Below are 17,889 nucleotides of genomic sequence, written 5' to 3'. Positions count from 1 at the left end.
TTGATGTGGAATCATATAAAACAGATAAATGATTATATTCATAATAGAAGGCATACATTGTTTTGTAACTTGTTCATTTATTGACAGTCTGTGAGCTGTTAGTGTCCAAAGATTGTTTTTTTTTTTCATAATACTTTTTATTAATTTGGCATATTGAGGAAAATATCTGTGACTGAAATATATCAGCATTTTGAACAAAATGATTTGAAAATACTGGCAGTTTAGTTTGCCTTTAATCACTCTAACAAGATTAATAGAACATGCATTCTAATAATGGATTTAAAAAAATTTGTTGTTTTTTTAATTCGGAGGGTTCATCTTTTTGAATGCATTAAACTCTTTTATTTAAACTTTTAAATCAACAGTAATTGATATTTTACTAAATAGTCTTATCATCAGCATCCTCCTTATTATTCTTAACAAAATTCATTGTAATATATTAATAAAAGCAAAATGTATTTTAGGACTATGGGATTTCCAGTCATAAGTAAGGTCTGCAAAATAAACAAATCAATTTAACTTAGCAAGCGCGTCATGCGCTGGATTAATTCTATGCAAATTCTGTGGCCTTTCCTTTAACACAGCTATAAAAATTTGACAGCAAACCGTCAGTTTGCTTCACAGCAGATCAGTTACAACATAAAACATGTTTTCTGTGGCTCTGCTGCTGCTTTTGGCTACTGGATCCTGTAAGTCTCTGTAGACTTTTCAGTGGTTAATTCTTTTGTGGTACAAATTTCTTATAAAACATGTTTATTTTTCTTTTAACAGGTGTGCAATGTGAACAGCTGACACAACCAGCTTATGTGACTAAGCAGGCAGGCCAGCATCTGTCTATCAGCTGTCAGGTCTCTTATTCTATGGGCGGCTACTACACAGCCTGGATCAGACAGCCTGCAGGGAAAGGACTGGAGTGGATTGGTAGCAAATATACTGGAGCTTCATACTACAAAGATTCACTGAAGAGCAAGTTTAGTATAGACTTAGACTCTTCCAGCAACACAGTTACTCTAAATGGACAGAATATGCAGCCTGAAGACACTGCTGTGTATTACTGTGCCAGAGAGCCATAGTAACACAAACCATCAGCAGACCTGAACAAAAACCCCACAATGCCTGAGCAGCTGGTTTGAGAGACAGTATACAAAAACATGTTTCTTTAATTGAACCATTTACATCATCCATCCATCTCTACTTTTCTTCCCTCCTAAAGATGATGGTAAAATGTATGAAATGAGATGAAAGGAAAGGAAAGAATGAAACGTATGTAAATATGTCAATAATTATAATATAATAATATAATAATAAACTGTTTCTGAGTGCTAGAGTTTTTTAGAGCAGTAATTTGTTTTTCAAATGTTGACTAGAAATCGAAGTGTTAATGTTACAGTAATAAATACTGTGTATAAATGATAGTATTAATACATTTTAATAAATACTCAGTTTATCAGCAGATACAGCTGTTCACATTGTGATTCTGTGACTCGGCAGCCAGGTCAACTTTCTTTCAACTCTCTCAGCAGTTATTGGACAGCTGTGTCAGAAAGCCTGCAGGGAAAGTATTAGCATTGATTGAAATAAGATAAACCCAAGATTCAAACTACAGTAAGAGTCACTAAAGAATTAACTTGGAGACTTCCAGCAACAGACGGCAATAGGCCATGAGAGTCAGACACACAGATCTGTGTATCATAGTTTGTTTGCTTTTTTGATTAAAAAAGATCAAATTATGAATCAGACAGCCTGTTGGCTGACTGGCTGCTCAAACTGAAAGAAACTGAAATAATTTTCTGCCTCACAGCGAGGGCAAATCATAATGAGAATCTATGTAATCCACACTGTTTGTCACATACACTGGATTTTGTGAAATTTTGTCACAAAATTTGTCCCAGTTTTTTTTATATGGGACAGTAGTGACAGGTTTGCGGAGAACTTCTTGTATTCTCACCGTATTTTCCCAGTTTTCTGCAGAGACTGGCGCTGGCTGGTTTTTGAAGGTTCAAAAGGGGAATCTAGAAGCAGTTTAATAGTGAAATACCACGAGAGTGATCATATATGGTGTGCAAAACCCCCCCAATGTAATTTAGAAATCAGAGTGTTCCTTGAAACAGGCAGAGTTGAAATAGCATGGCAAAATGGTGGAGTGGTTTGGACTGTTGCCTTGTATATGGTGCCGTGTATGCACTAATGATGATATAGGGGACCTCTGATATAACATCCTTAAACAATGACATTTTGTTAAAACACAAAGTTAAGAATCATCATCCAATATTCAACCCTTTAAGAGGAGGAGTCTATGCAAAACTGATATCTTTAGTCGGTTTATATATTCTGCAGTCAGGTCTTAAAAAAAAACCTCTGACACAAAGCAAACTTAGACAATTTTAACAATGACCACCTTTGTTTGTTTGGCTATTTTCTTCATTCTGTTTTTCAGATTGACTGGTAAGTACTTCAAATTATTTAAATAAAATAACCTGGCAAAGAAAAAGTGACTACATTAATGGACTGTTAACATTTCTATAGGTACTGAAGGTCAAACACTGACTGAGTCTGAACCAGTGATTAAAAGGCCTGGGGACTCCCACAGACTGACATGTACATACTCAGATTTCAGTGTTCATGAAGAAAATGTTTGGATCAGACAGGCTCCTGGAAATGGACTGGAGTGGATTGCTTACATCAGTGGTGGTGGTAGCTATATCCACTATTCTCAGTCAGTCAAAGGCCGGTTTACCATCTCCAGAGACAACAGCAGGCAGCAGGTGTATCTGCAGATGAACAGTTTGAATAATGAAGACTCTGCTGTGTATTATTGTGCTCGACACTCACAGTGACACAGGAGGGAAAACACACTGTACAAAAACCCCTAACACCCATGTCAAGTGGAGTCCTTGCTTTATAGCCTCTTCCTATTCATGACTCAAAGCAAACTTCCCAACAGTCTATTATGAAGCCTTGATATCACGCTGTCAGTTGCATCAGAACAGAAGCTTCCATGAGAAAATGAAAAGCAGCATTGCATTAAAAAAATAGTATTTACATAAATTTAGAAAAGTAAAGATCCTGGGGCCCACCTTTGTATAGAGGGAGCAAGAAAGACGGAAAAGACTAGAGGATCAGCAATTTAAAAATATGGTAAACACACTGGAGAACTTTAGAAAGTATCCTACAGCAATCCACAGTTTTTTGCTAATTAACGGCAATTCTTCCCGTCAAGTAGTGGATAAAAGAAGATGTTTTTGGGTACTTTAGGTGCTCCCTCATTTCCCAAGTTGTCACCACAGTGGATGATGGGGAGGAGTCCATGCAAAACAGACATCTTTAAAATCATTACTGTATATGTTGCAGAGCAAAGGCGAGGGACTCAATCTGATAGACAAACTGTAAAGTGGAAGTTAACTGACTTTTACAATGATCAAATCTGTTTATTTAATTGTTTTTCTCTTTGTGTTTTCTACCTTGTCTGGTAAGGATATAAAAAGCTGTTGGATAAGAAGACATACTGTATGCATACAAATGATTGTGCTAATGAGCTGTTTCTGTAGGTACTGAGGGTCAAACACTGACTGAGTCTGAACCAGTGGTTAAAAGGCCTGGAGACTCCCACAGACTGACCTGTACATACTCAGGGTTCAATTATAATATTGATGGTGTTTGGGTCAGACAGGCTGCTGGAAAAGGACTGGAATGGATCGCTTATATCAGCAGGAGCAGTGCCATCTTCTACTCTCAGTCATTCAGAGGCCGCTTTACCATCTCCAGAGACAACAGCAGAAAGCAGGTGTATCTGCAGATGAACAGCTTAACAGCTGAGGATTCTGCTGTTTACTACTGTGCAGAACAGCCACAGTGACACGAGAGGCAGAAACACTATACAATAACTTAACTTGCCAGGTGTACTTTTGCATCTTTTCTGTGATTTCACATGTTCACTTTTTTTTTCAACTGCAAATTTTCTTACCAATAATATCACAATTCTTGACTCTTAACACCACACCGAGTATTAAAACAATTAGGTAATAAAAAAGAAACTAAAAAAGCTTAGCAGTTACTTTTCATATCAGTCTTCAGAAAGCTTCTTATTGATTTTAAATATAAAAATAGAAAAAGTGCTCCCATATGAAGGCGTAGTGGTCAGCACTGTTGCCTCATAGCAAGAAAGTCCTAGTTTCAAATCCATCATCTTGCTTGCATGTTCTCTCCGTATCCATGTGGGTACTTCAGCTTCCTCACTTCAAGTCACCTTTGACATCAGCCATGTTCTCTGTATGTATGATCCATCTGCTGGCAGTTGGACTCTGTGAGGAGCTGCATATGAATAATAAATATAGAATAAATGCTAAATATTGAGATGAATGACGCATAACCCACAGTGATGCAAACCACACACTAACCTGCACAAATACCCAGCAATCATAAAAATTAATCATGGCTCTTCATTCTTAAATTCTCATGAACATGGTAATATTATTACTATTATTATGTTATTACTTTTTTCCAATCTCTGAATGTTTTTATTGTTAATATATATAGTCTTAGTGTGAGTCAAACATCTCTTCAACTCGAAAAGCCTGCTTATAATATGTCCCTTTAAATAAACTCACACTGGCAATATTCTGCAAAGCACTGATGTATTTATTGCCAATATTATCTGGTGTAGGTTATGAAGGGAGTGTTGGACTGAACATCTTCATGTTCATTATATATCTGTGCTGCTATATTAATAAAACTTTTCAACACATTTGTTCACATGGAAAAATGAAGTGCAATGTGTCAGGACTATTTCAGCTGTTTGTGCATGAATGAAATGGATCCCACAGTGCATCCTGTTTAAAATATTGCTAAGCTGCCCCAAGTGCCTTGTACAAGCTTTATTTCCTACTAAAATATTACTGCAAACAGGCAAAGCAATACTAAACCCAAACAGTAAAAAGTGCAATTTTTGCAGATCTGCAACCTCTGAAAGAATTAGTATATTTCCTGTGAAAATGCAGGAAATAATGTCTTTCTGCAAAGCTTTCACCATGTTTGTTTAAGGCTGGAAGACATCATAACAATAATGTGCTGAAAAAAAAAATAAGGACAGGATGTACCTACTCATATTTCTGTTGCTATATTTATGAATCTTATGGTCCTGAAATGAATCAAGTGCCTTTTGAAATAATAGATAATTAGTTAAATTGTGTAATTAAGAGGCACTTATAATATATTTCTGAATCTGACAAATGACTGAATTAGTCAGTTTTGTCAAGAAAATAGCAGACATATTTTTAAAACCACAGGTGCACAGATGTGTTATAAGAAAAAAAAAACAAGAGATTAAACTTTCCTTTGGATTTGAAAATTTGAATGAGTAATAAGGTACAACAAATGCTAAGCAAAGATGAGTCCTGGCAAGTTTATATCACACTATTATATTATAGCAGATTTTTCTTTTGGCTCTAACTGTACCAACACTGGTGCCTCTTGTGTTTGATTCTATGCAAACTCGGTGTCCTTCCTCGCTACTCAGCCATAAAAACTCCTCACATCTTTGGGGTGGAGATACCAGAACATCACCCTCAACATAAACCATGTTTTCTGTAGCTCTTCTGCTGCTGTTGGCAGCTGGATCTCGTGAGTCCCTTTTTATTTGTCAAACTCAATAGTTTATCATTAACGGCTTTACCTAATCATCTGTTAAAAATAATATTTTCTATTTACAGGTGTAAAGTGTGAGCAGTTGACACAGCCAGCCTCTGTGACAGTGCAGCCAGGCCACCGTCTGACCATCACCTGTCAGATCTCTTATTCTCTTAGCAGCTATTGGACAGGCTGGATCAGGCAGCCTGCAGGGAAAGGACTGGAGTGGATTGGTTCCAGATATACTGGAGGCTCTGCTTACAAAGACTCACTAAAGAACAAGTTCAGCATTGACTTAGACACTTCAAGCAAGACAGTGACTTTAAATGGACAGAATACGCAGCCTGAAGACACTGCTGTGTATTACTGTGCGAGAGATACACATTAACACAAACCATGAGCAGACCTGAACAAAAACCCCTCCGAGCCTGATCACTTATGAAGCTGCCAGAGGAGGAGCTCTAGGATCACAAATGATTGCTCAACATGGTTGAAGGAAAAAGGAAAATCTAAAAATGCTATGGTCCATATGTTCTTATCAACAAATCAAACTTTGTTCCTTTTATTCTACACGGATTTCGCTTTCATATATCATGTTTGAAAGTACTATGAAGTCAGGTTTTAGATCTTTGCACAGCAGATAAACTCCTCTAAATGAAACCAGCAACTTAAAACTTCTTTTGTTATTATCTCTAGTGACATTTCACTTTTGTAGGTGCATTTTTGAGAAATATTTAATTTAAAAGTTTTGTATTACATAGAATAAAGGTTACCCTTTAGAGTTAAATGATAAGAGACTGCTGAGCTTGTGGTGTATTGTTGATTTTGAGAGTGTTATTGGCATAAATACCTACCTTCTATGTATAACCATGAATTAACAGTTTTTTGTCATTTTAAGGAGGAGGAGTTGATGCAAAACTGATACCTGTGATGTATTTATATATGGTGGATTGCACAGACTTCTAATGTTATGGTCTGTTGTGTGGCAAGATGATTGTGGACCCAGATCAGGACTCAGCAGACAGACTTGAACTCTAACACAGCTTTATTTGCTGGTTACAGGCAGATTGCACTAATGAGCTGTTACCATGTCTTTAGGTATTGATGGTCAAACATTGACTCAGTCTGGGCCAGTGATTAATCAACAAATCGGTCCTTAAGTTGACCAAAAACCCCAAAGACCTAAAACTTATCACTGATTTCAGCAGGAGGAAGTCCGACCTTCAGCCCATCTTCATCATTGGGAAGTGTGTGGAGAGGCTGACCAGCTTCAAATTCCTGGTTTCTGAGGATCCTCACGAGGATCAACCTAAATTTGAAGCTGCTGACCATCTTCTACCACTTCTCCACTGAGAGTGTGCTGACGTATTGCATCTCTGTGTTGTTGTCAAGCTCCACTATGGCACACAATAAGCCACTAAGAAGGGTCATTAACAATACCAGAACATCACTGGACACCTGAAGGACCTCTATAGCACTTGCTGTCTGTAAAGGGCACAGAGCATTTTGCAGACGTGAACACTCGTGATCTTATACATGATATATTTGTAATTATGATCATAAATTAAAGAAATTCAGCAAACAATAAACTTAAATAATCTTGTATGAAAAAACGAAAAGACAAATGCAAATCGCTACCATATTTTCTGGGACTGTCATGTTATTAAAACTTATTGGAAGGGAATACATGCAGCAATACAAGAGACATTTGGAAGATATTTACCTTTGGAAAGTAAAACTCTATTTTTTGGACTTATGCCAGAAGGATGGACAAAGAACGATAAATACTTGTTTAATATTTTACTGGCAGCAGGCAAAAAAGCCATCACAAAAAAATGGCTTTCTTCAGAGAGCCCAACTATGAACATGTGGATGAACATCACAATGGACATTTACAGAATGGAGAAAATGACAGCAGATGTGAAATACAAGAGGGACCTGTTTGTATCACGATGGAAGAAATGGATGGACTACATTAAAAAAACGCAGGCCAGTTTTTGCTTTTGCTTTAGATTTTGACTTTGTTAACTACTAGAAGACTAGAGGAAATATTAGGGACATTAATGGAAACAAAAACAAACTCCCTATATTTATTTATTTATTTTTCTTTCCTTTTTTATTTTTTTTTTATTTTTTATTTGTTTTGTTTGTTGTTTCCTGTTTCGCTTCTTTTTCTTTTCTTCTTCTTCTTTCATTCTTGTGGATGTTTTGGTTGTTTGAATGTAGAGAAAAGAAAGGAAAAAAGATGTATGTACTGATGGATGGCTGAAGTTGATGGTATTGTGTGGTGATTCTAGAGTGTCAATAAAAAACAAACCAAAAAAAACAAACCAAAAAACGGAAAGACAGCACACTTAACAAAACTGAAGTAAATTAAACTTCAGTTGCATGTTTAAAGTCATATCACTGGCTTGTGACGAAGCACTTTGTGACAGTGGTGAATCAAAGACATAAATCATATGGCTAATATTCAATTTGCATTTATTCACTATCATAATAAGAGCATTATGGGGCAGGAGTTGAAGATCTAAAAGAAACAGTAACAGTGCTGGAGGAATATACTTAGAAATACTTACTATGAGGAGGAGCCAATGCAAAACCTAAATGTAATCCAGCACTTCTTATGTGACTGGAGAGAGGACGACAGACACTTCAACATGATGGGCTGTAACATGAGACTGTTGCTTTTAACTGTTTGGTGCACAGGTGAGAAAATATCCTCTGTCTTTTAAAATTTGCCAGCTTGCAGAAAATCACAATTTTCTTATTTTTCTACCAGGTGCTTGTGCCCAGACTTTAACAGAATCTGAACCAGCCATTAAAAGGCCTGGACAATCACACACATTGACATGTACAGCCTCTGGATTAACACTGAGCAGCAACTATATGGCATGGATCAGACAGCCTCTTGGAAAAGGACTGGAGTGGATTGCCTGGCACGATAGCGGCAGTGGTAGCAGGAGATTCTACTCCCAGTCAGTCCAAGGTCGCTTCACCATCTCCAGAGACGACAGCAGACAGCTGTTGTTGCTGCAGATGAACAACCTGAAGACTGAAGATTCTGCTGTTTATTATTGCGCTCGAGAGCCACAGTGATTAAAGCTGTTTTAGTTCCTGTACAAAATCCTCTAGCTTTCCACAGTTCATTTTTACTTATTAATATAGATAAATGTGTCTTGTGTAGTTGCATAATGTAGTATACAAGTACACACACACACACACACACACACACACACACACACACACACACACACACACACACACACACACACACACACACACACACACACACCATAAACATTCAAACCACCTCCAAACTTGTGTGAAATGTAAAATGATTACTTATCCTGTGTCCCTTACAATACACTCACATTGATAAGATTTGGCACACTGTTACTTTACCTGCAGCTGTTTGTGGCTTGACCAAATCATGTATGTTATTTAGCCTGAAAATAGCATATATAAATTAATTTATACATAAATTAATGTTATAACTTATTCATACCAACTTGGTTCCTGTGTTTATCAGTTTTCCCAATAGGTTTGTTGCCTTATAAATACAGACACTGAAGTGCATTAGCACAATAGGGCTGTCTGTGCACTAAATAACATAAGTATTAAAGGCATAAAGTGCCTTGATTGAGCTTTACCTTTGGACATGATAATTAATCTACTAAAATATTACAGTTTTTATTGCAAATTCTGTGTTACAGGGCAAATTTAAATAATGCAAAAAGCTGTTCCTGATATCACAGGATAAATAGTTAAATGCTGCAGCACATTCTTTATGCATATGTTTCAGTCAAGTAAACAGCAAACATGATTTCAAAAAATCAGCAGTACAATGATCCTTTCCATAAAAAAGCAATTAGACTTTATTTTTTCTGTATTTTCATGAGGTAATATGGTTAAACAAATTTTAGGCAAATGTGATCTCGTGGCAAGTTTGGCAGCTAGTATAGTGACTGCGCTACTTGCTCTAGTTTACAAGCACGTGTTTTGTTCTATGCAAACATCACTCACCTTCCTCGCTACTCAGTCATAAAAACTGCTCACATTTTTGGGTGGAGATACCAGAACATCAGTCTCAATTAAACCATGTTTTCTGTAGCTCTGTTGCTGCTGTTGGCAGGTGGATCATGTGAGTCTCCTATATTTGCCATATTCATCAGATTATCTGTAACAACACAATTTAATCACATGTTAAAAATAACCTTTTCCTACTTGCAGGTGTACAGTGTGAGCAGTTGACACAGAAAGCCTCTGAGACTGTACAGCCAGGTCAACGTCTGACCATCACCTGTCAGGTTTCCTATTCTGTGACCAGCCGCTGGACAGCTTGGATCAGACAGCCTGCAGGAAAAGGACTGGAGTGGATTGGAAGCAGAGTTGGTGCAACTTTAGCTTATAAAGATTCACTAAAAAACAAGTTCAGTATCAGCTTAGACTCTTCCAGCAACACCGTGACTCTGACTGGACAGAATATGCAGCCAGAAGACACTGCAGTGTATTACTGTGCCAGAGACCCACAATAACACAAAACATCACTAGAGCTGAACAAAAACTGCACTCTGCCTGAACATCAGTAAAAGCACCACAGGAGGCGCTCTAAGACCACTAATGATTTTAAAGAGCATCCTCACTCTAACAAGATTTACCGTATATGAACTGATTGCTTCATAGTTGTCTCTTCATGTAATGAAAAAAGAAACAACAACAACAATACTACTACTACCACCAATTATACAGTTAATTACAATTATACCATTTTTTTCAGAAGGGTGGAGGGTCATTAACTAAAAAAGTATGCAAATGGAAGTGCAACTGATGTGTATTCTCAACATAACATATTATTAGTATATATAAAAGTCATTTTTTCACAGTACAATTGAACACGGAAAACAACAACAAAATATTGTTGTATAAAAATAAAATCTGTGTGAATGTGCTTTTGGTTTGGCCCATTTTGTGAATGCACTGAATACAATAATTTTTTTATCAGTAAACCAGTATAATGATCCACGTTCCTGTTTGTCTTTTCCATATTTGGAAATAAGCAAGAAGATTTCTTCACTCAATGAAAGATGTAGTTGTTCATCTTCTGAATAAGTATTTTCAAGCCTTCAGGCAAGCTTCAGGCCTAAACTGTGCACTTTACTTGTAGTTAGTCTCCATAGTGTTCTTTCTATGCTATCAACAACATGAAGAGTGCATGATAGAGGATGATGATAATGAGATAATACAATAGAACCAATATCATAGCAAAAAAAATAAGCATGTGTCATTGGGGTCAGGAGCAGAAAGAACAGTAAATAAAAGATAAAGAAAGCAATAAATAAATAAATACAATTCTATTCATATCCTGAATGCTGTATCATAGATTGCAGAGAGAATTGCTGCTTGTAGCTTTTGTTGGGCAGATGATGATTTTCCCTGATCTTTAGTTAACATGCCCTTATTTTCTTTGGAGAACAATTCATTTGATTTATTTTTTTTTTCTTTTCTTATTTATGTCTTTACAGGTGTTGATGGTCAGACTCTGACAGACTGAACTGGTGGTTAAAAGGCCCAGTGAGTCTCATACAAAAGTGTGTTGTAATTTTGCAAGACGAGTGAATGTGCACTCAGTTTGAATACTGGAGACACTGCTAGCAGAAATTGTGAAAAAGAGATAACATTTATAAACATTAACATTATGTCTATTATTTATTTTTACTGAACAGAAACTTGGTCTCAAGCCTCAGGAAGTGGCAAATAAAAATGGTTCACTTAATCAAACAGATCACATATTTATTTCTTTATTTGTTACTGAAGTGATGTCCAAAACTGTCACTCAATTTAAAGTTTATGCAAACATTTACTTACATGTAGCATCCACTCCAGTTTCTCCAGTTAATATGTGACGCTCAGTTAAAGTGAGTTCACATGAGTCTAGTTACCTAATGTGAGGAGGAGTCAATGCAAAACGTACATACCTTACACCTCTACTTATGTGACTGCAGGGAGCATAACAGAGAGCAGAAGTCACAAAGTTTAACACAATGGACTGCAGGACGGGGCTGCTGCTATTAGCTATCTGCTGGACAGGTGAAGATCTACAAGATTTACTCATCAATAAAATTCTGATAGACATAAAGGAACTGATTATTATTCAATTCTGTTTTTACAGGTATTGATGGTCAGACTCTGACACAGTCTGAACCCGTTGTTAAAAAACCTGGAGAGTCTCACAGGCTCACCTGTACCACCTCTGGACTCTCATTTAGTAGCTGGTGGATGGCCTGGATCAGACAGGCTCCTGGGAAAGGACTGGAGTGGATTGCAACTGAGGCTAATGGAGGCACCAACTACTACTGTCAGTCAGTACGAGGCAGGTTTACTGCCTCCAGAGACAACAGCAGAGAACAGCTGTTTTTGCAGATGAACAACTTGAAGACTGAAGATTCTGCTGTGTATTATTGTGCTCGAGACTCACAGTGACTGGAACTAGTTGAACAGCTGAACAAAATCCTCCAGTGATCCTCAGACATTTTTCACTCATATGTGCTTGTGCATGTGATTTTGTTTTGTGTTTTTTTTTTTACTTACAAATCCATTTTCATTTTTTCTTTGTTCATAAGACTTTGACAGGCTGATTAAAAGATCCAGATAATCTCACAAACTGTCTACTGACTTCAAGCTTACACAAAGTACTTAAGTGTGAGCTACTGAGTTTCTGCTGATTGTGTTTAATCCATGGCCCTTCAATTAAGATGTACAACAGCAAAGGAATTACCAAAGAGGTCTCTTCTATTTATTTCTTGTCAGCAGCTGTTTATCTCATATGATGCTAAATTGAATATTACACTGGATATCACATAATACATAACATACAAAGATATATTTATTGAATAAATTATTCTACAAATTTGTTAGAAATCCTGCCATAAGCCTGGGGTTCTGGTGAACCTCCCATAATGCATCAATAACTTCTCTTCCTCTCTTTTTGTATTACATGCTGCTTTTACAAGTTAATATTTTTTCCAGTATTTTTCCTTGTCTTTGTTCTTTTCTTTTTGATATTCTTTTTGCACTTAATTGAGTAGTGCAGCAGTGATGAAGTCTGCTGCACCCCAACATGAGACATATGGTTACCTGGTCACACACCATGGTAAATTTGCACCCTAATATTTCAAATTAATATGCAAACCAAATGACTTCCTGTGACACAGATATAAAGGAGTCACTTAAAGTGAAACAGTGATCAGAAGGTCATACAGTCAGCTTCAATCAAAAAACATGTTTCCCCATTGCTTTCCTACTGCTGTTGGCAGCTGGATGCCGCAAGTCACTGTAAATTCATAACCTGTAAATGTGCAGCTTTTCTTTTAAAATAAAATTCAATCATTTGTCCTGCTTTATATCCACCTTTTTACAGATGTAACATGTGCAGAGTTGACACAGCCAGCCTCTGAGACGCTGCAGCCAGGCCACAGTAACATAAACCATCAACGAACCTGGACAAAAACGCCTCACAGTCTGTTTTAATAAAAAGCTTCCAGAACTGGAGCTCTCAGACCACTATCCTGTTCACTTCCACTTTCAGCTGACAAGTTGGCTTTTAGCATATGTATTTAGTATAGGTATTGTTGTATTGTAAGTTTTATTATTAGAAAAATTAGAATTTTCAATTTTTCCCTGATTTTTACTTTAAAAGAGTGGTATTCAGTTTTAGGTACTGAGGTTCTCAGTCTGAATCAGTGGTTAAAATGTCTGGAGACTCCCACAGACTGACCTGTACATACTCAGGGTTTAGTGGTGATATTAGTGCTGCTTGGATCAGACAGCCTGCCTGAATAGTCTTGCTAGACATGTACTGCAGTCATGAACTGGCTGTGTGGAGGCAGATGAGGACCCAAACGCAAAACTCACGGAGACAAAAAGCTGAACTCAAAATCATTGCTTTATTGCAGGCTTCACAAAGAAACAGAACTAAACTGGGAATGCTAACTGAGGACCGAGGGAACACAGAAAGACACACAGGTTCGGGAGGAGACATTGACGACGCGACACCGAACTGAACTGAGGGAGACATGCACATAAATACACAGAGGGTTAACGAGGGAAGTGGGAGCACACGGGGAACACAGCTGACACAGATAATCATAACGAGACACGGCAGGAGTAACACAACACTGACGGGAGACTGTCAAAGTAAAACAGGAAGTACACAGAGTTGCAGACAGGAGGAGAGAGAGAGACAGGAGAGCACAGGCATAGCGGGCTGGGGAAACATGGAATAAAACACAAGGAGGGGAGACGAAGGCTCACAGATACAGAGGGGCACACAGGGGGTAAAAGTCACAAGGGGTAAATCAAATAAGGAACAACTTAACAGAGCAACCCAGGAACCGTGGCCAGAATAAAGAACAAAATACAAAAATACATGAAAACTAAGAATGCTGGGCCAACATGGCCCAGGATCATGACAACTGCAGTTGGTTGCAAGAGATACAGAAGCTTTGACGATGAATTTCAATATCAACATGTTCTCGCTGAACATAAACACTGAAAGCATGGACAGAGTGTTCATGTCTTTAGAACTGGACTCGATTTTTCATGTTTATCACAATCTCACAGTATCCTGTCAGGTCTCTTATTCTCTGAGTATTGTTCATTATGACATCTCCTGTCTTTGATTTTATTTACATTTTATTTTAAAAGGGAGAAGTGCGAATATTGAAAATAAAACTGGACAACTTTAGTTGCTCCTTAATTAATTTTTAATTTTCCAGTGCTTTTTGTTAATCCTGATTGTGGATTAGAAATATCATCATAACTGCTGTTAACTATTTGCTTGGGAGTTGACAGCATTAATAATTCTTGATATTAAAGTTTAATTTAGTGTGATTTGATGCTCTTGACATGTTTTTATGGTCTCTGACAAAATCTGAATCAGTGGTAAAAAGACCTGGAAAATATCTAGAATGAACCTGTACATGCTCCAGATTCACATTCAGCAGCTATAATATGAACTGATACACACTGGCACTGCTGAAAGTCCCAGTTCATCCAGGGTAGGTCCATCATCTCCAGAGATGACTCCAACAGTTTGTCTGCTGGAGTAAAATCTATTTTTTTGTAATATTAAGCTTGATAAATGAAACAGATGTTAAGTGGCATTTAGCAGAAACCTCACTATCCTTTTATAAATATTTACATATGACAGTAAACAATCCTCCTTCAAGAAATTTAGTTCAAAAACTCAGCCGATCAAAATGATATTCGCATTAATCACCTGCAGTTCAATCTCTTTGACAATCTCTTTGGAGACAGACTAATAGAAAGATTTATGCGCATGCTGAACAGAATTAATTGTATTTACTTTTCTCATACTTTACAGTAAAATGAACAATAATCATAAACACAGAAACTCTGATGCTTAAACAAATGTTTCAACACAATGTACTTTTCTAAATGAGTATCAAGAAGGATTTTATGATCAAAGAAAAAAGAAAAGAAAAAAATGTAGAACTATAAGGATAGGACTGTCTTACCTGAACACAATTAGTTAACAAATAAATACATTTCAAATAATAATGTAATAAAATGATCAGTACTACAAGCTACAGTGTGGGAGGAGCTGATGCAAAACTGTTCTAGTTTATCTTTACATAAGTGTTAGAGAGTTTAAGACAGAGTGTAAATCATTGATATACCCACTGTAGACTGCAGAGATAAATGGCTTTCATCATGTTCAGACTTCATATGTGGTTCACTTTTCTCATTCTTTTAATGAACTGGGCTGGTAAGCATTATACGTTTACTTTTACTAATGAAAACACGTAAAATGTCTGCATCATTGTATCTAATGAGCTATTTGCTTGTAGGTACTGAAGGTCAAACACTGACTGAGTCTGAATCAGTGGTTAAAAGGCCTGGAGACTCCCACAGACTGACCTGTACATACTCAGGGTTCAGCAGCGATTACTGGAACGCTTGGATCAGACAAGCTGCTGGAAAAGGACTGGAATGGGTTGCTACTATCAGTGGTGACAGTAGCAGCATCTACTACTCTCAGTCAGTCAGAGGCCGGTTCACCATCTCCAGAGACAACAGCAGAAAGCAGGTGTATCTGCAGATGAACAGCTTGACGACTGAGGATTCTGCCGTTTATTATTGTGCTCGAGAGTCACAGTGACACAAAAGGAAGTAACGCTGTACAAAAACCCATGAAAGTCAAACACTGCTTTCAACTTTCAACATTACTTGTCCAGAGACTCACAGAAAAGAAGCATCAGTAGAGTTGAAAAAGAACCCCTCAGTGCCTGAATAGGAAAAAAATCTAAATCATACAGTATGAGTTGCACATAAAGGATTTAATTTAGTCACATCCAATGATTTTTCCCCTTCACCCTTTTCGGAGGGTGAATGCTAATCTTAATGATGATTTATACTGTGTGAACTGATGGTTTTCTTTCACAAATCCTTACAGCACTTTGGGGGCACAGTGTGTGTGTGTACCAGCGCTCATTCCACTCTTTGCTGGACTGATAAGCGCTATTGTTCTTCCTTACTTCCAATCACCTCAAAGGAGGTATGCTCACATGTTCTCAAGAGGACTCAATTGAATTTGTTAAAGTCTTAATAATTTGTAATGATAATAATAATACTGGATTGCATTAATATAGCGCTTTTTGAGACCCTCAAACTGCTTTACAATTCCACTATTCATTCACTCTCACATTCACACAATGGTGGAGGCAAGTTACAGTTGTTTCATTTTCTTTCTTTTTTTTTTTTTTTGCCTGTCCCGTTTGGATCTTTGGCCATCAGAATTATTGTCTGAAGGCCAAGAAAGATGCCTAGCGGATTTACTTTACCAAGTGGATCATCATGGCCTTGCCATATTGGTTCAATTGATTGACCTTTATTATTATTATGTATTTATTTTATTTTATTTTCAATTGTTACAGACGGGGCAGACATGACTGGGGGATAGGAAAGGAAGAAAGAAACAATGAAAGAAAGAGAGGGAGAGAAAGAAAAAAGAGGGGAGAAGAGATAGTGAGAAAGGGGGAAGAAAAAAAATCACCTGGATTACCTGTCAAGAGAAGAAAAAATAGAAGAGAAAACAAACAAAAAAGAGCAACATAATAAACACAAAACTGTCACAATAAACTAGCTAACAGTAGATAACAGTAGATACTAAATATTAAATGTTATTGTGCAGCACGCAAGATCGACAGCGCACAATGTGCTTTGAGGTAGCAGCCAAGAAAAGTGTAGTTTGTGTCTGTGAACACCTGTGTGTACACCTGTGTACCCAAGAACCCAAGGAGGACCATTAACCATGCCGCCCTCCTGGGAAGAGCTGAGGAGAGCCCCAGACGAGGGGTGTTAGGTTTGTAGCATAAACCTATTTGCTGGAACGTTCAAGACAATTCTACTACACATCAAAGCAAGACACAAGTCGGCAAAGTTTTTTGTATTGCTCGTGCACGAGGGAGAGACCTGTGACAAGCGTCGTTCCTTCGCTTGACCCCAGTTGCTCTCGTCTGCTCCCTCGTAACACTGCTCTTTATTGCGGTTATGCATAGGTTCATTAACCTATGATGTCTTACATGGACGTACATGTGAACAAAGAATACCAGTCTGTGCATAGTGTAGGTGTGTGTGTGTGTGTGTGTGTGTGTGTGTGTGTGTGTGTGTGTGTGTGTGTGTGTGTGTGTGTGTGTGTGTGTGAGTGTGTGTGTCAAGATGTGACCCTGTGAATGACTCCCCCAAAGCTGGAGCCAGGAGTCCAGCGGTCCACCTAAACAACAGGCACTTATAGTTAAACAGATGCAGAGTAGGTGTCCTCTCATAGCATAAATCAGTAAGAGAAGGTACAACCTCTCTCAAGACCTTAAGATGTGTGTGTATGCCAGAGTGCTCTGGGAGGCACACAGAGTCTTTGCAGACTGCTAAGGATCAGACCTCTATCATTATGCAATCGATTATAAAACTCTAAGCATATATGAGTACATATTTCTAAGCATAAATGACAATTCACAATATAAACCTAACAAGGGGTCACCCAGGAGCCACGGTGCAGAGGCCAAAGGGGGCTGCTGTGACTTGCCCGCGGGCTCTGCTGGCAGCCAGCTGTGCCAGAGAGGACCGAGCCCCAGGCCCAGAGGCCAGAGGCCTGAGGGCCCCCCACCCCCCGGAAGGGGCCCAACCGGGTCACAGGCTCCAGGCCCTGCCAAGCGGCCACCAGGAGTGAGCCGGTACATACATGAG

At 37.9% G+C, this 17,889-nt stretch overlaps 1 long non-coding RNA gene, 1 pseudogene and 1 gene segment (V, D, J or C); all 3 read left to right on the top strand.

Moving 5' to 3' along the window:
* The first annotated feature begins 646 nt into the window (after window positions 1–646).
* LOC113020976 (immunoglobulin heavy variable 3-53 pseudogene) lies at window positions 647–1,073 on the top strand (annotated as a pseudogene).
* Window positions 1,074–8,160: 7,087 nt separating this feature from the next.
* On the top strand, window positions 8,161–8,902 carry LOC113021556 (uncharacterized). The gene is made up of 2 exons (XR_013908559.1): window positions 8,161–8,331; window positions 8,405–8,902. It is a non-coding gene; the product is annotated as an uncharacterized LOC113021556 (long non-coding RNA).
* A 2,764-nt stretch (window positions 8,903–11,666) lies between these two features.
* LOC113020963 (Ig heavy chain V region 914-like) lies at window positions 11,667–12,105 on the top strand. The segment is given in 2 exon segments: window positions 11,667–11,712; window positions 11,795–12,105. Coding segments are annotated over 2 exon segments (357 nt in total).
* Window positions 12,106–17,889: the final 5,784 nt, after the last annotated feature.

The sequence above is a fragment of the Astatotilapia calliptera genome, chromosome 4 (assembly GCF_964374335.1).
Source record: "Astatotilapia calliptera chromosome 4, fAstCal68.1, whole genome shotgun sequence".
NCBI classification, from domain to species: Eukaryota; Metazoa; Chordata; class Actinopteri; order Cichliformes; family Cichlidae; genus Astatotilapia; species Astatotilapia calliptera.
The sequence above is the reverse complement of the archived record's forward strand: the minus strand, read 5'-3'. Positions and strand labels throughout refer to the sequence as shown.